The sequence below is a fragment of the Rhamphochromis longiceps genome, linkage group LG3 (genome assembly GCF_057381845.1).
Source record: "Rhamphochromis longiceps isolate RC_006_pf linkage group LG3, R_longiceps_female_GT1.1, whole genome shotgun sequence".
NCBI classification, from domain to species: domain Eukaryota; kingdom Metazoa; phylum Chordata; class Actinopteri; order Cichliformes; family Cichlidae; genus Rhamphochromis; species Rhamphochromis longiceps.
Window position 1 is genome coordinate 69,660,650 of NC_140559.1, and position 26,090 is coordinate 69,686,739.

Consider the following 26,090-nt stretch of genomic DNA (forward strand, 5'->3'; position numbering starts at 1 on the left):
TTGGTTTTAAAGCCTTTACTTTAAAATATACGCTGTTCAATAGTCGACCTTAATCCTACAGAGAATGTGATGATTTTGTGGATAATTAAAGTCAGTCATTTATCCACAAACACAACAAGCTGAAAGTCAGTGATGCTGCTCGGTTTGCAGTCCTGAATATCACGGCACAAGCAGGATTCACTGCACTGTTAATGTTAGCTATGTTATATTGCTGCCTCTGTTCGGTGGTGTCGAGCCAAACGGACTTTAACGTGTGTTTGAACGAGCTGACGGTTCACTCGTTAAGCTGAAAGAAAGATGCTTTAATCACAGGAGTCACACATGTGTCCACTGCACCATCTGGGAACTCTTCTTGTTTAGCACTCGTAATAACACAAACACTAAATCCTCCTTCTCTGGTGCTGTTGTGTAGCAGTGTGTACACCTGAGACTGTCACCTGTCTGTCTGTCCTGCACAGGGCTGAACTGGGACAAAAAATCGCCAGCGGCCCACCGGGCAAATGCCCGGTATGCCCGATGGCGAGTCCAGCTATGGTCCTGCACTCTCTCTCTGTTTCTTTCTCTCTGATTGTGGAATAAAAGTATGAACATGTGTTTATAAGTCACACTTGTGTTTGAATCCTGCACCTTATCACACATTTGATTTCCGTGTGTGACGACTGCAAGTGTCCAGAGTGAGGACAGACTGAGGGACCCACTGCTGCACATCATCTGTGAGGCTTTGCAGCCCTGATGATCCACCAGGACAAACTCAGCAGTGTGTGAGGAAGAGGAGGAGGAAGAGCCAGCAGCAGCTGACAGATGGAGAGAATAGACAGACTGTTCCCTGTTTGTGAAGGACTGCTAGGAAAGTTTAACATAACTGTCTGTGCTGAATCAGTCTTATTAGGTAATGTTCAAATAATGTTGTCATTCCAGTGTTTCCAGTGTGGGAGAAAGTACTCAGGGCCTTCAAGTTACACACTATGAAAGGCAGCAACAAGTTTAATGTTCAGAAACCTAAAGTCTGTATCAGCAGCAGAATGGAGCTAAAAATAAATGTTGGTTTCAGTTCTATGAAGCTTTGAGTATTTTGGATCAGTAGCACTGCTGTGTTTGTTGCATCATATTGCTGTAATTGTTTATATGCTTTATATATTCTGAGCTAAGTTGATCTATAGTGTTACATCATATTCTATAAGGATGTTATGTGTTTGTAGACTTTCTGCCCAGTTTGACCCATTTAGCAGAAGTCAGCCTGTTTAAGGCTCTGATGTCTATTCTGTATGACTTAAAGCAGTTATGACATGGTCTGATTTTCTCACCCAATAAAGGAATATTTCATTTATCAGTCTACTCTTCATTCTATCAGACACAGTTATCACAGCTCGTACATTTGCTTTTTACACATATATGTAAGCACTGAGCCACATTTAGTAATGCCAACATATTAAAATAACAATATTTGTCTCTTATATATGATACATCTATATACACACTGTCACAGATACTTGAGTGTCTTTGAGTGAAGATTTAAGGTGATAGGAAATATAAATAACTGCAACTTGAATCTTTGACACAGAGTTCATGCTTCAGAGTTCAGATGTTCAGAGTTCATGGACCGTTGAGGCTGCGAACTTTAAGGCTGCAGACCCTGAATTGGGATACAGCCATCGACTGTGGAAACCTTGCAAGTGGATCGTAAAGGTTGTTACAGAGTCTTTCATGTCTAAATTTGCCGTTAATAATTATATAATTGTAGGAATCATCTAGTTTGCTTACACTGATTACGTTGGCACTTTGTTAGCGCTACAACAACGGTCAGACCCCCGAGGCATCTAAACTTTAGTAAGAATGTGCACTTTTGACACCTCTGGTTAGCATTTAGTGGTCAGTTTCAAACGTATTTGATTTTTGCTTGTTATGAACTAATTCACTTCACTACTTTTCACGATCTGTAACATCAATGCACATTGTTCCATTTACTGCATATTGCACTTTATTCATGTCTCTCATTCCACCTGCAAAAACATTGTAAAGGTCGTCACAGAGAGTTTTATATATGTATAAATACTAATATTCTCTATTTATTCTGCTTTATTGCCAAGATGTTAGTTAGCCTTTGTTCAGTTGTCTTTTATATGTCAATAGATACGTATGTCACAAATAAAAGTTTCTTGTAAATTATGTTTTTGTAAAGAATTTTCTCCCAAATCTCTTACATGCTAACTGTAACGTGTTATTTCTGCTAAAACCTGAACTTAAATGTGTAAATGGTGTTTATCTGTTTTTCTCTCTGTTTTAGATGCAAATATCAAATTGGAGTTCTGCCTCCAGGCCAGAATTGCAGGAATGCACCACGTGTTGGCTGTTTCACTGCCCTCTGTGCCCCACTCTCAGCCCTGCTGTCAGGGCAAAGATTGAGCAGCATATAAATGGACACATTCAAAGTGCTTTGCCTTTCAAAGGTATGTTGGTATTAAATATACCTCATAGTTAAAGTCAAAAATATGCACTTCTTTTCAGCACCTCTGCAGGTCTTTGTTGACTTAAAAGTTATTTTTCACATTGTACAGTTCAGTTCATTCATCAGCGAGAGAAAAAAGTGTTTTCATTAAATATTTTTCCTGTTCACCACATTTCCTGACAGCTCTTGTGATCCACACCATTTTGCTTTCATTATTGAGGACGGCTTGGATATTTTTGTTAATATGTACAATCTGATTGTTAGATAAACTGACTGCATTCTATACAACTACATTTAAATTACATGTTTTTTCTTTTTTTCTCTCTTACAGACAAAATGATGTGCCGGTGCACTTTCACTGCCCTTCTGTAACATGACAGTCATACAGCGTGGGGATATGGCAAGGCAATTATTGTCATGTCAGCATTCAGGACTGCTCCCCACTGAACTCTCCGTGGAGCCTCGTCTCCCTCTCCATGTCTCGTCTCCAGCATCTAAACCATTTCCTGAATCTTGGGTAGAACATTCATGTGCTCCACCCTCTGTGCTAAATGAAACTGGGGCTTGTGGAAAGTCCATGAAAATGAAACGTCCTCACTGTGGTCTTAGTCTTCTTACAAAAAAACTTCAAGGCTCACATGATGAGGAGGCATTCAAACAGGTCAATAGATGTTTGCCTGGCCTGTCATCCACAGTGTTTTTGTGTAGAGGGACTTCTTCCTCTTTGTTTTTCAGTTTGCAGAGGACATGGAGCTCTTTTTAAAAGCATGTGCTGACGAGCAGAGACTACAGGTCAAAGCGATGTTTGACATTTAATGGACAGATGAAGGCACTGGCTGTTTGTTTGTGTTTTTTATCTGTTGTTTGTTTTTCAGTGTACAGAATTCCAGTTAAACTTATTATAAAATGCTGTTCACTTGTTTCCATACTTATAGTAAAAAATGTAAGTGTAAATGCAACAGCATTGTTTATACTTGTAACTTCAGAGTAAAAAGCTTATTGTTGATATTAACATTAATGTATTATCCTGTAATCAATAATATTTTTATGCATTTTACGCATTAACCCTCTGATCTCTATCCTGGCCATTTGGGGCCACTTCACTTCTCCTTGTTTGACTGCTACACTGCAGTGGACCAAAAGAATGACGCAGGTTTGATCTTAAGGCTCTAATAGTTGTGTGTGTTGTGCATGACATTGCAACGCAAACATGTATTTGCAAGATAGACTGGAATAAATTATGATGCATCAAATATTACACAGGCTGCAGTGAATTGTTGTTGATACAGGTTATTGAGCTTTGAGTTTCCCAGTCAAACGTAGCTTTGACACACATGCTAACACTCTTACTCTTGTACATTTCATAACAAGACACCAAAGCCAAAATATTAGCTCTCAAAAAAAATTCAAAGCTGCAGCTGCAGCACACACAGCAACAAACACTGTTAGTAAATGTGTCCTGGAGTTTCTGCAGGTGCAGAAAGTGCTGCTGCTGTAAGTCAGCCTAACAGCTTCCAGATCACTGATATTTCTGGAAAGATGGCAAGAAGGGCATCACAGCTCATTTCTACAATCTCCCAGATCTTGGAATACAAGCCCCTGTCCCATGAAAACCACTTCACAGTAGTAGGAGTCCACTAAAACCTACAAATGAAGAGTGATCCTGGAAGAAATAGGGCGCACACTAGTGACCTCAACAGTTGCAAGACAGCCTTGTCCCCGATGCTTATATGAAAAAAAATATGAAGATTTATGAAACCATTAGGACTTTATTACTGTTTTATCTGAAAAGCTACTGGTAATATTTAACCTAACTGGGATTTAAAGTGTAAAAAACAGAATGTAGATAAAATTTTGGTTTTGATGAAAAGGAGTGGAGCTTGTGAGCCACAATGTAAGCAGTGTTGCTTTGCTGACATGCACTCGATGCTGGCAGTACAAGCATTGTAGTGGTTCTTATGTTTTTGTAAACTAACTGTATAATATATTGAGCCATTCAACAGTACACAAATGTTTGTAGGCTCCTTTTTGTATGCAACCTGCATGTCTTTCTGAATTAATTGTTTGTTTATATCATGTTTTTCAGGAAAAAGAAGAAGTTAAAGTCAAGTGGAAGCCCTGCTCAACATGGTATGTAGTAACAACTTTGTTGGACGGGAACAGACATTCATACTGTTGATAAATAGTTATCACCTCAATTTGAATTCATGTATTTGGACTAAACTAAATTGGGAGCTGTTAGCTGTCAAGCTGCTCCTCTGTGAGGAGCTTGATAGCTGTCCACCTCCAAAGTTCATTATGAGTTTTGGAGGTGGACATGGTCAAGACTTTTAAGAGTTGGCATAAGACTTCACTTCTTTATAGAGCTTATAGTTGGGGCTGGTTCAGGTCAGCCCTTAGTTATGCTGTCATAGCACCAGACTGCTGGGGGTTAGTGTCTACTCGTGTCATTGTATATATCCAGGAATATGTGCCTGAGGATAGTTGTCATGAAATCAATATTAAATCAAAGTTTTCCTTAATGACCACAGCTGGCATGAGTTCTCCAAAGCTGCCTGCTGTCTCAGGATCTGTCTCCAAAAAGAACCAGGGAGCGCTAACATGTTATGTTCTAGACTGATGAAGAAAATGCACATTAAACATAGTATAAACTCACTATGTTAAGTAATGTGAAGAGGATGCCTTTAGCTCCTATTGGGTTGGTTCCTTGATCAGTGCAATACAGAATCATTCATCTGGTTTGATGTAATGTCCTTCAAACACGTCAAAATGAGGCTCTGTAGTCTGTGTGGCCTCCACATGCCTGTATGACCTCACTACAACACCTGGGCATGCTCCTGATGAAGTGGCAGATGGTCTCCTGATGGATCTCCTCCCAGACTCCAGGACTAGAGCATCTGCCAACTCCTGGACAGTCTGTGGTGCAGTTGGTGGATGGAGTGAGACGTGATGTCCCAGATGTCCTCAAATGGATTCAGATCTGGGGAATGGGCGGGCCAGTCCACAGCATCAATGCCTTCGTCTTGCAGGAACTGCTGACACACTCCAGCCACATGAGGTCTAGCGCTGTCTTGCATTAGGAGGAACCCGGGGCCACCCGCACCAGCATATAGTCTCACAAGGGGTCTGAGGATCTAATTTCAGCACCTAATGGCAGTCAGGCTACCTCTGCCGAGCACACGGGGGGCTGTGCGGTCCCCCAAAGAAATGCCACCCACACCATTAGTCACCCACTGCCCAACCATCATGCTGGTGGATGTTTCAGGCAGCAGAAGGTTCTCCAATATGTCTCCAGACTCTGTCACAAGTACTTAGTGTGAACTTGCTTTCATCTGTGAAGAGCACAGGGCGCCAGTGGCAAAGTTGCCAAGCTTGGTGTTCTCTGGCAAATGCCAAACATCCTGCACGGTGTTGGGCTGTAAGCACAACCCCCACCTGTGGACGTCGAGCCCTCATACCACCCTCATGGAGTCAGTATCTGACCGTTTGAGCAGACGTGCATATTTGTGGCCTGCTGGAGGTCATTTTGCACAGCTCTGGCCTTTCTTTCCTACCCCACAGTACCTTTCCTTATCTTTTGTTTCCTACTCTTTTACTTAGTCTTTGATCACGGTTGTCTTTCTAGATAATTAATGTCATTTGTTCTGGGGCGAGTCACTGGCTCGGGTGCATTCTGGGACTGTCAGTTCACCAGTGTGCTGGCATGCTTCTTAACAAACACACCACTACAGCAAACATCTCAGTTGTACTTGTTGATTTCTTCAACAAAACACTGAACAAAACATGTCCTTGTGAGTGTGCTGCCTGGTGCTTTTACATTTTGTGGTAATTTGAGCAGCCCAGAAAGCATCCCATGAATTCAATGATGTTATTGTATCTGAACATGTACACGAGTCATTAAATTAGATGGGAAAGAATGATTCAGGGTAAACAACTGCACCAAGGGAATTACATTTTTCTTCTCAACATGTAAAATGTCTGTTGATAAGCAATTTCTAAAACAGACATTATGAAAATCACATTAAACAGATGTGATTAACTTTTTATTCTAGCAAACATAACATCAATGATGACACAATCAGTCTTCATCAGAAGTGCTCAAATCACTCTCATCGTCTGGAACGTCCTCCTCCTCCTCCGAGTCCATTTCCAGGAGTGGTTGGTGGCTGAGGATTCTCTTGTACACGTCCTTTACTTTGAGCGTTTCAGCTTTCAGTTCACTTTGTTTTTAAACCAGGCTATGGAGTCCTTTCTGTGCATCCTCCGACATGCCAACAAGGGAGGCTGTAAAAACAACAAAACTATTAAATATAAGTAAAACAAACAAACAGACAAAAAAACTCACCTCATAAACACAAGGAGTTAGGATCATGTAATTAAACTTTTTTTAAGGGAGAAGGCGGTGTTAGCTAGCAACCCAAATATAGGTAAAAGATCCAGTAAGACTTTAGCATCTGCTATTATTTTCAATCAATTCATCACCAAATGTATAAATAAATAAAAGATGTGCTTACAGTCTGAGGAGATTGTCCCCAACACCACAGATCGCATTTGCAACACTGTCCAGTGATGCTGCATCTCCCTGCAAAGGATCATCTCCTCCTCTCTCAGGCGCCTCACAGCCATCACCTTCTCAAAGACCTTTCTCTTTGTCCGGAGGTCAGCAGCAGCTGCAGTTTAACAACATCAGATGGGAAAACATAGCAGCATATTATGATTCAAGAACAAAACATTCAACTGCTGCTCAGATACTGGGAGTTTGTTTAAAAAGGATATTTAGAAATCAAGAGCTTACGTTCACTTGTGCTCTGCCAGGGCCAAACGTCGCTCTGCATGAGGGCATCACTCGATACGATTTGCTTTGTTGCTTGTTTCCTTGTTGTAGTCGTCAACAGCAGCCGCCAAGCGTTTCTTCTCATCTAAGATGACCTTGCGAATTCTGTGTCGCCTCTTGTTGCTATCTGTAAATAATCATAAAAAGGAACACCTTCACATAATGCATATATTTACATTTTAATCTACACTCATCAATTCGTTTGCTAGAACAAATCACATCCAGCTTAAACAAACCTGGATCTGATTTTATTCTGTTTACAAAGTAGCTGTACAAGCTGTACAAACTGAGCATCAAACGGTCCGTTTCAAAGAAACTGTGACACCATTTTGTCTGTAAAGACTTTGTGTTCGCACTCTGATGATGACGACAAGCTCCTCTACTCGTGCCTGCAACGCTCCAAGGCTGCCATCAGTTTGATCCGTTTCTAAGTGAGAGGAATATTAATCAGAACACAGGATGAGTAACAGTCACCAAACTACAGTGGACTCTGTAATCACTGACTTGATGATATTCATTATAAGACATCTGGAGCCTTCATGTGCTGCATTATCATGAGATAACAAGTATGTTGGTGTTCAGCTTTATAAAACCAACTAGTACGACATCACTTCAACCCAGGTCCAATCCAATTTGATCAAACGCAACAACTCTGCCATCAATTCTGCTTTTACAAGCTTATTTTTCATTGTTTGTTGACACTGTCAGAAAGATCTTAACTCTAAGTTCTTTAATGAGGCCATGGTGGGTCCTGTTGTTATACACGAGTGCATTATATTGAGACTCACCTTCAGCCCACTGCTGCAGTGTGTCGTCATCCACACCCAGCTCATTTCTGCTCGCATTCAGGCTCTCCACTTGTTCTCTAAGGATCCTTATGATCTAAGAATACATTAATAAATGTCATTCATATGGACATTTTTAGAGTACTGGTGTTTCCCCCCCATTACCACACACATTAAAATGGGTGTTGAAAAAATGACCTTTAGATATCTCTGGCTCAAAGTGCGGCCCAGTTGTTCCACTTTCCTTTTGTTCCAGCCCAAAGCCAGGAGGCTCAGCATGTCTGTTCGCCCTGCATTTCAGTTAGTATACAAATAAGAATGAATGAGCAGGAGACTGAGTGGAATCTCACACACAGACACACACCTGCTTTAGACATGTACTTCGTTGTGATGGCCGCCCTAGACAGGAAACTGTTTACTTGTTCCACCTCTTCTCCAACTGTAGAACCGGCCCCATCCTGAAACGCACCTCCCCATTTGATCTATAGAAAGGAGGTCACAATACATGACTGCTGAATTCATTCAACCTTATAACAAAATGTCTTAAACGTATCCAAGACTACAAGCTGCAGTATACCTCGCACATCCAAGTGTGAGCTACTCAAAATGAAGTACACATTAAGATAAAGTCAAGTAAATAGTATTACGACAACACCAAGAGAAAAACAAAATAAATATCCACCCATCCAAATATGTATCCACACACACACACGTATGAGTATATGGTTATGGCGTTAACGTCATTTTAACAAGATTAACGCTGACAGCACTGATATATATGTGTATCTTACATCATTTGTGTGTCTCTGGATGTATTTCACAAACTCAGCAACTTCCTCATCTTTCTCAATGAAGACACCTTCAAAGTTCCCCTGCTCTGAAGTGCTGAACGAACACGGTGACAGTTGTTTGAAAAGAAACATCAAAATACAATTTTTGTACAAATCCATATTTGATTTATGTACACAATGCATAACGTACCTTGCATTTGATTGAAAGCGATAAAGCTTGCAGCTTCCATCAACTGAGACGGCGAGCATGTCTGGAGTGCAGGCAGGGCAGCTAAAGCATGGCTCCTTGCACATCCTGTCCACCTCAAACTTTACAGCACTCCACTCCAAGAAACTTTTGCTGAAGGCATCAGCTGATATTCGGCCAGTCTTTTAAGTAGAGGACAAACAACAGAATATTCACGGACAGTCATCATAAACATTGATTTGCACAATTTCCTTAAACTTGACAAATTTAGAAACTCACCCTTCCAAAATGGGCTGTTCGTTCATCCAGCACTTTGACAAAGGCCTTAAGTGACATCCCTGCTGCAGCTTCTTAATGTCATAGAAAGACTGAAAGACATCCATTGAAAACAGGGTGCAGAAATTTAAGGTGCCAGGCCAATATCCACCACCCTGGAAGTCCTTAACTGAGGGGGACCACATTAGGCCACAGCTGGTGCAGCTCACCACTGGCAGTGCAAGGTTATAACAGCCTTTAGGAAGGATAAGGAGAAATCCAGTCATGGCTCAACAAAGACATTCATGTTTCCCATGTTGTTTTCAAAGCGGTCTGGTAAATCCAAATGACCTTTGACAGGTGCCCACATATACTGCAGGCTGAGGGTAATTCAAAACAATGTACAATTTGCACTAAAACCTGCAAACACATCTATTGTGTATGTACTGTGTGACAAAAGAGCAACTTACCATTTATGGTTACAAGAGCCACAATTGCACCAGGTGAAACCTCAACGTTACCTGCTGGGCAGTCACACACAGTCTGGTCTTTGCACAGGCAACAGCCGAACTAACATTAAAAACACACAATATATATAAAAAGAATTGGAAATTAAATGATACACAATAAATATACAATAACAGCACACACTCATAGTACATAGCAATAAATGCATAAGACTTAAAAACCGTACATATTGGATTGTGAAACTCTGATGAAGGCTGCAAAAACCCTCCTGTTACTGCCTCTCTGCTGTGCAGGACAAAGCGTGTGTGAACTGCAATATCACAGTCAGCACAAAGGAATGGAAGAGGCAGGCAGTCCAGACACCTCACAACTACTTGTTTGCCACACTGACACACACGGTGTGACTGTGGATCCAGAGTAGCTAACATATTGTCTATAAGACAAGGCCTGGCCTCTTTCCACTTTAGCAAGGACACCATGTTTCTGATCGCCCAGTGAGTAGCAGCTGCCTCAGACGACGTCTCACAAGTCATGGCTGCGTCCTCTTCTCCATCCTCCAACAACTGAAGGAGCTCCTGACGAAGCACCTCAGTTCCACACACTAACAGAAAAAAAATAAAGAAACTCTTCCACAAAGTGAAAAACACTCTAGGCAGTATGTTTCTTAGGACTGCACAAAAGCCCTGCCTAACTCAACTATAACAACAAATATAAAAGTAAAGGAATCACAATATATACAAGAAGGTAAAGTACCTTTTGTTGGGTTGACACTGGCAACATAACTAGGTTCTTCACGTGGACACTGATGCTGATCTGCAGACACTGGGGGGAAAAAGAGATTGAAGAATATTTACTTACTGAAATTCTTTGGTGAAAACAAGTTGTGAGATAAAATCAATGGTTGTGAGAACACTGACCACGTGGCAACTAGTACTTCGACTGGATGATGGTCTTTGAGGAATAAAATCTCCCTGTCTGTCAAGGGCGGCATCACTTACATTTTGATTAGATACCTTGAGTTTGTAAATGATCAGATTACATAATTGGAATACAATGTATCCAATTCAGGGTTGCAGGAGGATGAAGCCTATCCCAGCTGATACAGGACAAAGACAGGCTGCCAGTTTATTGCAGGGCTAACACGATATGTGTAACAGAAAATCCACTTAAATGTTTGATATTTCTTATAATAATCATAATTATGACTATTATTTAAAGGTTTCTTTAAATAATACATTTTGATTTTTTATAACCTCTAAAATATAAACCTGAGCTGTTTCAGATTCTGACCTCTGACCTCACTGCAGCTCCCTCTTGGAAGTACGTCTGCTTCTTGTCTACCCCCAGTGATGACCGCCTGCCCTTGATATCACGTACTGTACCTGAGGAACAAAAAAGGACAAACACTTGCCTTCATTTAAGAAGTACATTCATACAGAGGTAATCTATGGAAACACACTAGTTCACCCTTTGGGAGGAATCAGTTCCTGTGAAACATTTCTGTAAATGAACATCATGTGGAGAATGAATGAAATGAGTTCTTCAGGTGACTCAGCAGTCCCACACTGACAAATGAAATCTAGTTAAACTATTAAGCATATTTGCTCTTCTGAAATCTGTGTTAAACAACAACAAACATAAATTAGTAACAAAAATACAGCTGAGTAGAGGCTTTACAAACCACCAGCAGCCATAATGCTAAATTTTAATCTTCAAATGTTTCTGAGCCGTCTTCAACCTGCTTTTAACACATTAAAGTCCCACAGTCAATGCAGCCTGACTCAATCCTAGATGTTCAGCACACACAGACACAGAGGTGCCGTTTAAAGTTTAGTGATAACCTGAGTCACTGATCATTTGCAGTATTACAGAGTCTGGCAGTCTTTGCATGATGTCCACGTCACTGTGAGTTTCTAGCTGACTCTCAGGTGTGACAGGTGTGCCAGCAGGAAAGAGTAATAATAACCTGCATCCTGAGGTTTGTCATGCAGGATTAAAGCAGCCAGGCTTTGTTCACACAGCTAGGATTGTATTTTACACTGACCCTGGGTCAGTATAAGTATCATACAGTTTAAACGAAGCACTGAAACTTGCACATATTTATTACAGATGCACTGAAGCTAATCGAGATATTTGCTGTCAGTCTGTGGCTGCGATTAAACACTTTACTGGAAACTTTATTAACTAGTAACTTCATCAGTCATGACAGAAGCTAATATTTCTGTGCTAACATCGTTTAAACAGTAACAGCTTTCCTCCAATATAAGCTAACGTTTACACCGTAACTTTAAGCTAGCACCATAAAGACGGTAAAACACGTAATAACATCTACAAATGCATCTTAAAGCTGTTATATTAGCACTCGGTGTATTACTAACATAACCACATTAACATTACTGACACTCGCAGACTTTTAATAGTCATTCTATAAATGCTGTCCGTTTAAATGGTCTTACCTGGTGGTCCATATGGTCCATAAGTGAAGCAGAGGGAGCCTGACCATGCGTCACACGTTTGACGAGTTGGGAGTGAGAACGTGTTGGGCTATAAGGAACACACTCACTTCCTGAGCCCCGGGCAATAAGAGACGTTTTGTGTTTTATGATTTATTGATATGTTTGATCCTTTCTGACCTGCGTTAATGAAGCAGTCATTAGAGCACCATGTCCGCTAGAATAGTTCTGTAGTTTGATGCTTGAGTCGTTGCAGACTTGTTGAAACTCCCTCACCCGTCAAAGCAGCGTCTTTGTTATTCGCGTCCAGCAGATGGCAGTGTTTCACTGTCTGACGGCTGTCTGAAGCTTCAGCTGGATTATCCGTTTGCTATGTTTGCCATGTTACAGTGGGGAGGAAAAACTCCTTTTTAACAGGAATATCTAGACATGAGTGATTACTGCAGTGGGGCACTATCTGTGCTATCTATAAGAAATGTTAGCAACAATAAAACTCTGAGGATCAGGGCTCCATTTCACTCCAGTGTTCAGTGGCATTTTAAAAGAGTGAATACCGACGCTGAATGTCTTTGTAAAGCAAAAGCACTTTGTTAGCCTTTACAGAGCAAAGCTATGGATCAATGTGCAGTGAAGAAAAATCGAGGTGGCCAGTCTGTCCTTTCCTAACCAATCACAGAGCTCCTTACATTGTTGCGCTGGAGAATAACTAAATATAATATAAAGATGATATTGAAAATAATCTTTTGTAGAGTCACTACTTAGTGGGCAGAGGACAGTTATCACTTTGCTGGATGCTTTAAAGTCGCATGTTCTGTATTTGCTGTATGCAGATTAGCAGGATATTAACAGATTAACAGCTTTTATTAGACTTCATATGATAATCAACAGTGAAGTGTTTCTCTTTCAGTGTTTATTCTTGCTCATTGAATGATCTCTGTTCAGATAATATGCTGCACTCATCTCATGTTTCTTTAAATACGGCATCACTTGTCCAGCTGTCAAACTCTGAAAGAGTTACAGTTTCACCACTGAGCACTTTGAATGGTTATTCTTTTATTTAAAAGCACTTATTCTAGCTGCATCATCAATACGACAAAAACAGTGACTTCAACAAAAATTTATCTAAAAATATTTAGGGGGAAATGTTCCTACACCCCTCATGTAAATGTTACATCTCCAAAAGGGAGAAATAATCAGAATAAGGCGTAATCATTGTCATGATAATAATGACCATGAAAATGAAACTAGGCCTACCTTTAGTTCAGCACACTCAGTGTTGCATAAAGACATGCGAACATGCCATCATCCATTCTGGAGCCTACTTTTAAAAAGAGCGAGCTGTTTATTCTGGCTGAGTAGCAAACAGAACCAACCATGAAAACCTAAACTGGGAAAACACTCGGAAACCTTGAACACTGGGAATATGGAGACACAGGGGTAGGTGAACAGACACTGACAAAGGACAGAGGAAAACAGAGACAATATATATAAGACAAGAAGTAACACAGACACCCTTTTCGGTGACAAAAATGAGAAAATATCCAGTGAAAGGCAGTTCTCTTGGAAAAACTGCCTTATTGATGTCAACGGTCAGAGAAAAATGTCTGATAGGAAGGCAACCGTAGCTCATACAACCATTTGTTGCAACCAAAGAATGCAGAAGAGCGTTTTGGTCAGCTAAGAACAGGAAATTGAAGCTACAGTTCTCAAAATTTGACATGAGAAGATTGGATAAATGTTGCCTGGTCTAATGAGTCTTGATTTCTGCTCTGACATGCAGATGGTCGGGTCAGAATTTGGCATAAATAGCATGAAAGGATGGATCCATGCTGCCTCATGTCAGCTGTGCAGACTAGTGGTGGTGGTGTCACTGTGGGGGGGAGGGGCGGTATTTTCTTGCTGAAACGTTACATAGTGTGTGTGTGTGTGTGTGTGTGTGTGTGTGTGTGTGTGTGTGTGTGTGTGTGTGTGAGAGAGAACAACTTGAAACAAACTGCAGCAATAAGGGCAAACTAGTGCACAGTTATGTTTACGTGAGCGTTATTTTGTATGCATTTGTACAGTTCCATAACTGTGAGAATACATTGATAGCATTTAACTCTAGTAACAGGCATTTGTACCAGTAAGCATGAAAAAGTAGGGAAAAGAACTAGTATGTAAGCACTGACTAGTACTGTAAAGTATATGTGTATATAGGGCAATCGTGGCTCAAGAGTTCGCAGTTCATCCTGTAATTGGAAGGTTGCCAGATTGAGCCCCGCCTCCGACAGTCTCGGTCGTTGTGTCCCGGGGCAAGACACTTCACCCGTTGCCTACTGGTGGTGGTCAGAGGGCCCGGTGGCGCCAGTGTCCGGCAGCCTCGCCTCTGTCAGTGCGCCCCAGGGCAGCTGTGGCTACAATGTAGCTGCCATCACCAGTGTGTGAATGTGTGAATGACTGAATGTAGTGTAAAGCTCTTTGGGGTCCTTGGGGACTAAGTAAAGCGCTGTACAAATACAGGCCATTTACTGTGCGTGTGTTTATGCTCAAGTGTATGAATAAATTAGTCAGTTTTAAACAGTTGCAATTTAAACAGTAGAAGAGTGGCACTATATTTATATATTTATAAAGAATTTCAAACAACAATTAATTGATGCTCAAAGCAGGTTTATTTAATTAATATCCAGATTTCCAATTAGTTCCCAATTCATTCAGCAGCAAATCACATCACCACTCACTTCAAGGCTGTATGTATTATTGTAAGGTAGACCCTACAATAGTACATACAGAGAACCCAACAATTATATGACCCCCTATGAGCAAGCACTTTGGCGACAGTGGGAAGGAAAAACTCCCTTTTTACAGGAAGAAACCTCTGGCAGAACCAGGCTCAGGTCGGGGCGGCCATCTGCTGCGACCGGTTGGGGTGAGAGAAGGAAGACGTTTGTTGTAGGTCTGATTGAAGGACTGATGTGATGGTAAGTTTTCTGCTGCTCCGCTTTGAATATTGAGAGATTAGTTGATGGATTTCAAGCCAAATTGTGCCCAAGTTTAAGACCATATTCATTGGTTGTTTTTGTTGATGTTATTGTTTTGGGCTTTTTTTCCACAAGAATTTCTAGCTCCCCTAGAATTCTGGCCACCCAAACGATGATTGCTGCTGAGAGAGCACAAGGTTTTGTCCCCCTGTACTATTCATGTCAGTGCAGGGGGTTCTCCTTGAGAGGCCAGGGTCGAAAAAGGGATGCTTCAGAACCTCCGAGGGTGTTATGCGCTGATTTGCATCCAAGGCCAACATTTCTTTGATTAGCCTTACAAATAATGTTTGGCCATTTTCCAGTCCTCGCCTAACCTTCAGCAGTTGTTCGAGGTCATCGAGACGCTTAAGTTTTATATATCGAGTTTCCTTGGATCGATAATCTGTCTCGTATTGAAATTGTTCTGGGGTCTTAAATGTCCAGCGCTGTTCGTTGTGGTTATCCTCGATGAAATAGCTGTCAGTGTACAAGCCAGACTCTAGAAGATGATCTGGTAGCTGACCCTGAGTTTCAATTATGAATTTCAAAACGTCATAATCGTCTTCCCCAGGATAGAGAGGCACCCCTGTAGCAAGCTCCACAGCTACCAGCCCCAGAGACCACATGTCGATTGCTTTGTCGTATGGAATGCCAAGCATAACCTCAGGTGCACAATAACCAATTGTCCCCACACGGTCACCAGGAATCACTGCAGAAGCAGGACATGCGAGGCCAAAGTCTATGAGTTTGACTTTGACGGGAGACTCACTGCGGTTCACAACCATGATGTTTCCAGGTTTGAGGTCAGCATGCACTATTCCCACAGAACCCAGGTGGAACAGAGCATTTGCGAGCTGATGCAAAATTGGCCTGAGTTCTCTCATTGGGAGACCTCGGTTATTCCGGTCCCCTATGTAGTCCCACAGGCTTTGGTCGAGGAGTTCGAAATTCAAGCAAATGCGCTCTCCATCGAGGAAATAGCCGTTCCATTCGACAATGTTGCACCTGTCTGGATCCAAGCGTCGTAGCTGCTCCAGGATGAAAATTTCCAGTTTTGCCTGGAGCAGAATTTCAGGGTCGCTCTTGTTGACTTTAATAGCAACCGTTTTGTTGTTTTTTGTATCGCGACATCTGGTTACCAAACCAAAGCCTCCTTCTCCAAGGAAGGCCTCTACCACGTGGTGATCTCCTAAAATGGTCCCTTTCGTTATTTGAAGATCATCTTCAGAGGCAGATGGGTTGGCTGAGGTGTTGATGTCTCTTTTTTGAGGAAATTCAACTGAGTTTTGGAAACTGCAGCTGAATTTTTGCGATCCATGACTTTTCCAGCTTGAAGGCTGCTGAGAGAGCACAAGGAGTTCTCCCCCTGTACTATTCATGTCCATGCAGGGGGTTCTCCTTGAGAGGCCAGGGTCGAAAAAGGGATGCTTCAGAACCTCCGAGGGTGTTATGCGCTGATTTGCATCCAAGGCCAACATTTCTTTGATTAGCCTTACAAATAATGATTGGCCATTTTCCAGTCCTCGCCTAACCTTCAGCAGTTGTTCGAGGTCATCGAGACACTTAAGTTTTATCGATCGAGTTTCCTTGGATCGATAATCTGTCTCGTATTGAAATTGTTCTGGGGTCTTAAATGTCCAGCGCTGTTCGTTGTGGTTATCCTCGATGAAATAGCTGTCAGTGTACAAGCCAGACTCTAGAAGATGATCTGGTAGCTGACCCTGAGTTTCAATTATGAATTTCAAAACGTCATAATCGTCTTCCCCAGGATAGAGAGGCACCCCTGTAGCAAGCTCCACAGCTACCAGCCCCAGAGACCACATGTCAATTGCTTCATCATATGGAGTGCCAAGCATAATCTCAGGTGCACAATAACCAATTGTCCCCACACAGTCACCAGGAATCACTGCAGAGGTGTTACATGCGATGCCAAAGTCTATAAGTTTGACTCTGACTTGAGACTCACTGCGGTTCACAACCATGATGTTGACAGGTTTGAGGTCAGCATGCACTATTCCCACAGAACCCAGGTGGAACAGAGCATTTGCGAGCTGATGCAAAATTGGCCTGATTTCTCTCATTGGGAGACCTTGGTTATTCCGGTCCCCTATGTAGTCTGACAGGCTTTGGTCGAGGAGTTCGAAATTCAAGCAAATGCGCTCTCCATCGAGGAAATAGCCGTTCCATTCGACAATGTTGCACCTGTCTGGATCCAAGCGTCGTAGCTGCTCCAGGATGAAAATTTCCAGTTTTGCCTGGAGCAGAATTTCAGGGTCGCTCTTGTTGACTTTAATAGCAACCGTTTTGTTGTTTTTTGTATCGCGACATTTCGTTACAACACCAAAGCTTCCTTCTCCAAGGAAAGCCTCCCAAAATGGTCCCTTTAGATATTCCAAGCTCATCTGAGCCGAAGGATGGGTTGGCTGACATGGTGTAATGTGTCTGTTTGCGCTGTGGATTGGTGAGAAACAAAACTGAACTTGTTTTGGTTTCTCTCGTAAATTGCTCTCAAAACTTCTCAAAAGGGTTTCAGTTGCTGCAGGTCAACGTCCGTTAAGCATAAAGTAACAGGTGAGCGCTCCTATTTATGGGTTTTGGGATCAAAGCAAAGTTATGACGTCAGAAAGGATCAAAGCAAAGTTACCGCGTCACAAGCGATCGAAGCGATTCTAATATGTGCGCATGCGCACATATGAGAAGGATCGAAGGATTCTAATATGTGCGCATGCGCACACACGTGCTTGTTTGTGTAATATTGTTCACACTAAACTTGACCCTAATCAATTTAATATCAGTCAATCAAAGAAAATGTTAGTTTTGGAAAATTTTAAAATGACATAACTGACAGTTAAAACATTTTTTGTTCATGTATTTGTATTTGTATTGTCTTCGGGGTTTTTTTTGCATACCATGTCAAGCTTTTCTGTATATAGTCATGTCGTAGATTTCGGAGCAAACAAGAAATTGAATTGGATTTTAATATTGCAGTGCTTGGATTTCGGATTTGGTGCTTAAAACTTCTTGAAACTGTAACCGTATTTCATTCACCACAAATAACTATCTGATTGAATAGTTTTCTTATCAGATAGAGAAATAAAACGAGTCACAAAGTCTAAAAGCAACATTTCTCTGCCTGGGCTGTACCTCTGCACGTTAGTCTGTTTCAATGTGTGACCCCTCACCCCCTCCCTGATCAGTCGGGGGTGAGTGCGCTAATGTGCCTGGAGGCCGTTTTAATGAGTGTTTGCTGGAAAACGAAAAATACAAGAAGGATTTGTACGTTTTCACAACGGGGGAGTTTGCGTAAGTACTAGTAAATAATTTTCTCGAGTGTGTACGTTACACATGTTATTTGTTTAAAATTGGTATTATTATTTTGCTAGCTAGCAAACTCGCGGGATAAAGGATTGAAGTGCACTCAGTGCGATACAATACGGTGGCGCTATTCTAACAGTTAGTTATTGCAGGGTAACTTGTAGAATATGCTGTGAATTGAACCAAGATTACACAGCAGTAGCAGTAATACGAGTTACTTCCCTCAAGTGAAAGCGTTAAACGTTAGCCCGATGCTTAACTAGCCAACGTCAGGCTTTCTGATTGAAGGCTAAAAGCGACGTTGTCACCAAGTAAACAGAATATTGATGATATTTTTGTGTATCGCTGCAGCCTTTTCAAGTATTAACCTGGTGTCTTTGGGAACAGCTTAGGGGGAAATGACGGTAATATGACTGAACCATATGGGAACAAAGAATAGGCACTTTTTTGTGCTACCGAAGTTTCCTCGCTTTCATTCAAAATCTGTTTCTCATTAAACAATTGAAACATAATGGCTTCAAGCTGACATTGAGGCCTGTGGGGCACTATCAGCCACTGAGACAGTAGACAAGTGACTATTTCACACTTTAACGGTGTGTTCACACCGAACGCGATGGACGCGAATAGAGCGTCAGGTTTACATGTAAAGTCAATGGAAAGGCGCGATGACGCGCGATTGCGGGTCCCGCGAAAATTCGGAAGCAGATTTGCGTCGACGGACGCTTTACCTCACGTACCCTAAAATGAAAAAGTAGTGACAGTAAGATGGAGGCTGCACATGACACCATGACTGAGTTCACAGCTGTTGCTTTGATTCTAACGTTTAAGACTTTTGGCATCGACTCCGTTTTAATAAATGAGTGCTGGAAGGCGTCGTTTGACTTCAGGAGCTCCTGCGATGCTCCTGCGATGCTCCTGCGATGCTCCTGCGATGCTCCTGCGATGCTCCTGCGATGCTCTTACTCTGCGGGAGAAAACCAAAAACCAAAAGTAGCAAACATGGAGCGATATGACTCGTTTAGATTTTGGGAAACGTGCATCGACAGGTACAGTGTCCTTTTCCCCGCATCTTTAAAAATAATTCATGCATAGATCCCCCACTGAGAAAACCCTTTTATATACTTTCTCCTTTGTACACATTTTATATAGAACTATATATAATATCATTTCTCTATATCTATATTTTCAGAAAAATTCTTTCCACACAATAAAAAACAACAATTAAACAAATGCTTCAAACAAAACAACAAAAAGAGAGAAGATGGAAGAAAGAAAATCACGACTGAGGCCAGTTTGGCACTTTGTCATGAGAACATGACAGAACTCTGTTAGTTGACGGTAAATAGCGAAACTCTATTTTTCTTTGGTTTTTCTTCTCCCTCGATGAGAAATGAAACACAGCAGTACTTACTTGGCACCTAAAAATGCTGGTAGAATGAAAGATATCAGTGTTTTCATGGTTATATGTTTAGTGTACGCCTCCCCCTCCAAACTGCTCAGCAGATCGGGAATTTTTAGAGAAGAGCAGGAGGGAGGCGTGTCAAATGAGAGGAAGAGAGCAGTAATAAAACACGGATGTAGAAAAGAGAAGCATAATGTGCACATAACACACAGGAGATGGAAAAAGAGATGACGCCAACGTAAAAAAGAGAAAACAGCGAGGAGCGAGAGAGCATTCGTCCCTTTGACAAATGTTGGAGGTCTTGAGCCTGGAAACAGCAGACCGTCTTTGAAAACAGTATCTTTGAAAGATCTGAGTCACCCACCCCAAACTGCTCATCTGCTGCTGGACACTTCAGTTGCACCTCCACATGCCACCAGTGGAGGGAGCTGCCAAGTTTCACAGCACATGACGCAGCAGGTGTAGTTGCTTTTGGAGAAAGAAGAGAATAAGAGGACAGAACGAAGGCCCTCGTCTAGAGGCCTCCCTTCCAGAGCGGAAGCAGAGCCAGTGTTCCTGGTCCCTAGGTGGCGCTGTGTCGGGCCTGTCCCTACTATACCCTGGTGGTGGAGTGGGGGTGGGGCAGGGTGTTGTTGTGGCCGGTGGAGGGGAATGTGTTGAAGGCGTGAAGAGGCTGCATGCTGGTGATGGTGCTGGGGATCACGGTGATGGTGTTTGGCTTCATCAGCGGCACGTTGTCGGGGGCGCGGCGCAGCGCCAGGGTGTAGTCGGGAGGGCAGGCGGGCCGCAGGATGTCGTGGGGTCGCAGGGGCTCCATGTCGTGGTGAGCGTCGTGCTCCCAGTCCTTCATCTGCAGGGACATGATCTCCTCCTCCTGGCTGTGAGCCAGGTCGTTGGCGGGGCCGCCCCGCTGAGGGGACAGCCGGTGCCGGCGCATCTCGTGCCGCTTGTCACGCTTGTAGTAAAGGGCGGCGAAGGCCAGGATGTTGAGGAAGAAGAGCGACGCTCCAACTGCAACTGTCACGCTCAGTTCGGTGGAGTAGTCGCGGGTGTGTCTGGGAAAGAGGTCCTGGGGCGGGCGCTCTGAGCCCTCGGGCTCAGGATCTGATGGGAAGGTAGGGTAAGGATGACGAGTGGTTCGAGGAACGTTGTTTCTGGGCCTCATGGTGCCGGGGTCACGGCCTGCGGGGGAGCGCGTAGTGGTGGGAAAGAGCACGTCGTGCAGGCTGTGAAGATGAGGGACTAATTCCAGCCAAAAGGCCACTTTGTTAGCTCTGTAGTTGTCTCTGACACGAGGTTTCAAACCGATGTGAAGGTACTGCTTGTCCTTCCAGTTGAACTTGGTCCAGATGACCTCCTCGAAGCGGTTGGGCTTGGTATGAATGAACTTGGTGTCCTGAGGGACGGGCAGGTTGGGGTCCCTGGTGGAGCATAAAGGTTAAACGTTTCAGTTCAAAGTTATATTCAGTCTCCATTATAAGTAACATGTGGCATCAATACACTGAATACAGACAGGAGGCCCATTCTCTGTGCAACCTTTAAACTATCTAAGACCAACCGGCTGCTCTGGGATCTGGATGCTTTTGGTGAACCAGTATGTTCAATTCTTCAAAGCCACACGGGAATTAAACTAGCAACCTAGATTCAAGTATTCAACATGACTAGAAGGCTATCAGAGAACATACAGTAACGTGTACAGTTTACACTACTGTGACATGAGGCCTACCCAGTCTTTGCGAAGTTAGTCCAGTAAGTCATGACCACAGCGCTCAGCATCACATCGTTCTTGGAGAAGTTGCACGGGAGCAGGTCCGTGGCACCGATCATCGGTACGCCGAACACGTAAGGTATCTCGTCTCCGTGCGCGGCGTCGGCCCACTCGGGCCGCGTCTCGGTGTGGCAGTGGTGGTAGAACGTGTAAAAGTAAACTGGGGACTGAAACTCAGCATGGAGTTTGGCAGTGGCCACAGCTGGTGCCACCCACTGGTGGTCCGTAAACAGGAAGCGAGTGAGAAATCTAGAGAGGAAAAAAAACTCTTTCTGATAACAGAAGGAGTGACAGGCAGCAGAGAGGAAGCATGACTGCATTATCCAAACATGTCTGTACTGTGACTGTGGTCCGGCTGTGAGGGGTTCGCAGGCCGATCTGTCAGAAACACCGACACTGAGATTGGGAGCCCACTACCTGGGGGATGATAGCATTACTGCCCACAGAGCCTCAAAGGTTAAGGCGCAGACACGCCGTGATGTGGATGAGTGGCTCTCTTTAGCACGCTTGTCTTGTTTGATGCACTTCACTGGGCTCACATGTTACTGATTCCATTCTTTACTCGCATGTTTTAAACGCTTAAAGCACTTTCACAGCTTTTTATATTCTTTTGAAAATTCATGTGAACTCAAGCTGTCAGAATTGTAATGTAAGCTTTGATAATTGTCCACATTTGTCATTTTGACGATTATCCGTTTATTTTAATGAATACAGCAAACAGAAAAAAACGAACAAATCAACAAACGCGGCTCCTAATGAGACAAAACCTGATGATGCTGCAAAATGCAGTTAAGTGAGAGGAGGCTGTAAAATGGAATAACTGAAAAAGTGGCAGTGTACAGAGGTGGCGTCCTCACCCTCTGGGTAGCCGTAGAGGTTGTCAACAAAGTTGGAGATGGTGTAGTCGAACGCCGCAGCTGAGATGCCGTCGTTGTCCTCACTGTCGTCCACAAACTTCAGCCCCTCTCCCTGGTTCACTCCTATCAAGATGTCATAGTTTAGGAGCTCCCCCTGGTGGAGCAAATAAGGAAGAACATGCTGAGTGCTGGAACAGAGCCTGTGTGCATCACAAGTCTACAACAGGAAGTGCAGCTGAAGCACAGCTTTGTGAATTGGCAGCATTTCATTTCCCAGTAAACAAAATAAAGATTAGCTGTTGCCATGAAATTCCTACTATAAAATGTAAATACTGCAATATATGCAGGGTTCATACACATTTTTAGGGTCAAATTCAAGCACTTTTTAAGCACATTCAAGGTCAATTTTCAAGCTTTTCCAGCACATTACCAAAAAAGAAGCATGTTTCACTTTGCATCACCTCAGTAAGACCTTGTAAAAATTTAAACAAATCATCTGAGGTCGATTTAAATGTCTTTTGTTCCCCTTTTGTTAAAAGAGCAGCACACAAAAATACAGAAAAAGGAAACGGTTGCCTTACATGCATATAGTGTACAAACTCAAAAAACACATTCCTCTTAAAAATGCGCAAATGTGAACAAATCAACTTGTTAGAGATCTTCATCTCCACTGTAAATAAACAACAAGCCAGAAAACAAGAAAACTGCACCAAACACCACAAACACCAACAAATTAATGTCTTCTCATCAGACATTGAAGCTTCTTTCCTGTGTGACATAAAAAATAAGAGACCGATGTTTGTTTGTTTTTTTAACTAGTTAAGCACCCACGCTCAGTCATCCACCCATTCACGCACACATTCACGCACTGGTGATGTAGCTACAGCCACCCTGGGGCGCCACCAGGCCCTCTGACCACCACCAGTAGGCAACGGGTGAAGTGTCTTGCCGGGTGAAGTGTCTTGCCCAAGGACACAACGACCGAGACTGTCCAAGCCGGGGCTCGATTACAAGGCGAACTCCTAACTCTTGAGCCACGATCGCCCAGTGGGGACATGGGGACATTTCAATTTCCAGCAGGAAGCTCCCCCTTTTTGTTAAACCCTTTAGATCAGGGGTCGGCAACCTGCGGCTCTTTAGTCCTTATAGTGCGGCTCCGCGTGGTTTGTGAAAATAAATTAGCTGAAGTGTATTTTATTTATGTTAGTTCTTTTTTTAACTTGTAGTTCTAAATTGGAAGATTATTGTGATTTTGCAATATACAAATAAAATTATATTTTCTTATTTTTTCATCGCTCAAAATAAGCATCACACTCGCGGAAGCCGGTGTACCCGGCGAAACGCCGTGCATTTATCGAGCCTTTCAACCCCAGATAGGCCAATTATGGCTCTTTGGCTCTTTGGGTCTTAAAGGTTGCTGACCCCTGCTTTAGATGAACAGAGTTTTTTAATTAAATACATAATCTTTAATAAATGTTCTCTTTTATAAAAAGTAGGATAATTAAAAAAACTTTTATTATACCTCTATTGAGTAGAAAAAAAACTCGTGTTTTCTGTCGTCTGTTATATAATATTAGGGATGTTTGTGACAATTAATTTCTTAATCGGCTGGACTAACCAATAGTCCACAACCAGGAAACACTGAAATTTTAAGTTAAGTTTGAAAACAGGTTAAAAAAAAATACCCCATTCCAAAATGTCTTGTGACAATCTCATTGGCTTAGGGAGTGATGATGTCATAGATCTTAAGAATCTTAAGTCCTTTGATGTTTTTCCTTAAGTAGGGGTGAGAAACAGCAAGTTTTAGTTCGTTTCAGCAGCATCTGTGTTTGCAGCCTACAAAACGTTCACCACAAGCTCTTCAAAGTCATCGTATAGAAACTCCAACATGTTTCCAAGAAAAAAACAACCAATTCAAAAAGATTACGCCACCTCTCCTTCCTGGCGTGGCCGGCCAATTTCCCCAAATGGCTCCTCATCCTTTCAAAGGGCGTTAGAGGAGAGTAGGAAGGAAAACTACCTTCTCCAGAAAAAAATGCAACAAATTGAAGAAGAGAAACTTCAACTGGAGGACAAATGTAGACGAATGGAAGCCCAAAATAAAGAGCTGGAAGAAAGACAACAGCGCCAGCCGGACATAAAAATTATTAATGAGGGCTGGGGAATCAAGTTTGCTCAGAGCCGAGAGCAGATTGTGCACCTCATTAAAGAAAACAGGCAAAAGAGTGCAGAACTAAAAGAAATGACCAACCAGCTCCAAGACAAGAAAACGATGACTGATAAGATACAACGGGATCTCCAATACATGGACCGAAAAAATCTGCTCCTCCAAAGACAGCTCCATGAAGCTGTGGAAGAAAAGAAAGAATTCCTCCAACAGAAGGAAGAGCAGGACAAAAAGCAACGAGACATGCAGCACGAACTGAAGAGCATGCAGGAAAAATACCGCATGCTGAGAGAAAGCCTGGATGAAACACTGCGCCAAAATAAAGACCTTCTTCAACAGAAAGATCAACAGCAAGAAAGACTGAAAGAAGGAAAACGTATCGTCCAGGACTTTGAGTCTAAAAATCTAAAACTGCAAGAGTTTTGTAATCAGCTGGAGGACAAAGCAACTAAAGTGGAAGAAGAAAAGGACAAACTGGAGAAACGCTGCTCACAGATGCAGAGAAGGATCGATCAGATAGCGAGAAACAACTCCGAGCTCGTTAAGGGGATTTTGGTGGAATTCAATAACTTGAAGCGTGAACACACTCAAATGCAGGCGCAAAAACAACAAGACGACAAAATACATGAAGACCTGCAGCTCACGCTCCAAGAAATCCAGAAAAGAAACGAGCAGTTAGAAGACAAGCACAAAGAGGTCCAACAGAGAAATGCAGACATGCACAAGGACAAGCTGATACAGGAGGCAACATCCAAACAACTCAAAGACAAGCTTGAAGAACAACAAGCAACATTGGAAGAGGTGGAACAAAGATGTGAGAAACTTGAAGAACAAAACGCAGAAACCATCGATGAGCTGAGAAATCTCATCCTGGAGAAAAAAGCGCTCGTGGAAAAGTGCATGAAAAAAAAGAAAAAATGGTTCCACTTGTTCCGGAGGAGAGACGCTACTGCTTCCTCACCTGATGTAGCCTCGTCTTGCTCCACCTCTGTTAACCCCCCCAACCAGTCCCGGCCGTTGACTGTCCCCTCCTGAGCCTGGTTCTGCCGGAGGTTCCTGCCCGTTTAAAGGCAGTTTTTCCTCCCCACTGTCGCCAACTGCTTGCTCAGAGGGGATTGTTGGGCTTTTCTCTCCTCTGCCTTGTTTCTTCATTTACTTGTTTAACTTTTTTCAACTTATCTAAATAATAAACCAATTAAATTTATCCTTTGAGTATTTTTCATCTCATCTTTACAGAATCTTTCCAAAACATTTTCAAACATTCAGATCTGTCTTTTATTTTCTTCTTGAAGCCTCATAAATGGTGAACTAAAAACCCGGAACATGGTTTGAAACATAGTTTCAGCTGAAACTGGCATAACATGCT

General features: G+C 42.5%; 3 protein-coding genes across 3 annotated transcripts in view; 1 reads left to right on the forward strand and 2 right to left on the reverse strand.

The window, feature by feature from the left end:
* Positions 1–17,617, reverse strand: part of LOC146676579 (uncharacterized) — an 86,331-nt gene extending 68,714 nt beyond the window's left edge. The window contains exon 1 of the mRNA XM_085401209.1: positions 15,391–17,617. Coding sequence (XP_085257335.1) covers positions 15,391–17,617 — 2,227 coding nt within the window. The remainder of the gene's footprint in view (positions 1–15,390) is intronic.
* Positions 17,618–20,484: 2,867 nt separating this feature from the next.
* On the reverse strand, positions 20,485–24,447 carry LOC146676582 (neuroligin-2-like). The gene is made up of 4 exons (XM_085401210.1): positions 24,409–24,447; positions 22,541–22,774; positions 21,659–21,972; positions 20,485–21,353 (listed from the first exon to the last, which is right to left on the reverse strand). Exons 1-4 carry the CDS (start codon positions 24,445–24,447, stop codon positions 20,525–20,527), a joined length of 1,416 nt encoding a protein of 471 aa, XP_085257336.1. The 3' UTR covers positions 20,485–20,524.
* On the forward strand, positions 24,446–25,689 carry LOC146676583 (uncharacterized). Its single transcript, XM_085402164.1, is given in 2 exon segments — positions 24,446–25,553; positions 25,556–25,689. Coding segments are annotated over 2 exon segments (1,242 nt in total).
* The last annotated feature ends 401 nt before the right edge of the window (positions 25,690–26,090 follow it).

Coding starts and splice junctions, on each gene's coding strand:
- LOC146676582 (XM_085401210.1), bottom strand. CDS start 24,447: ATGTTGGAGTTTCTATACGATGACTTTGAAGAGCTTGTG. Junction 22,775..24,408: donor ATGACTTTGAAGAGCTTGTG/GTGAACGTTTTG, acceptor TTCCTGTTGTAG/ACTTGTGATGCACACAGGCT. Junction 21,973..22,540: donor AGGGTGAGGACGCCACCTCT/GTACACTGCCAC, acceptor TTCTGTTATCAG/AAAGAGTTTTTTTTCCTCTC.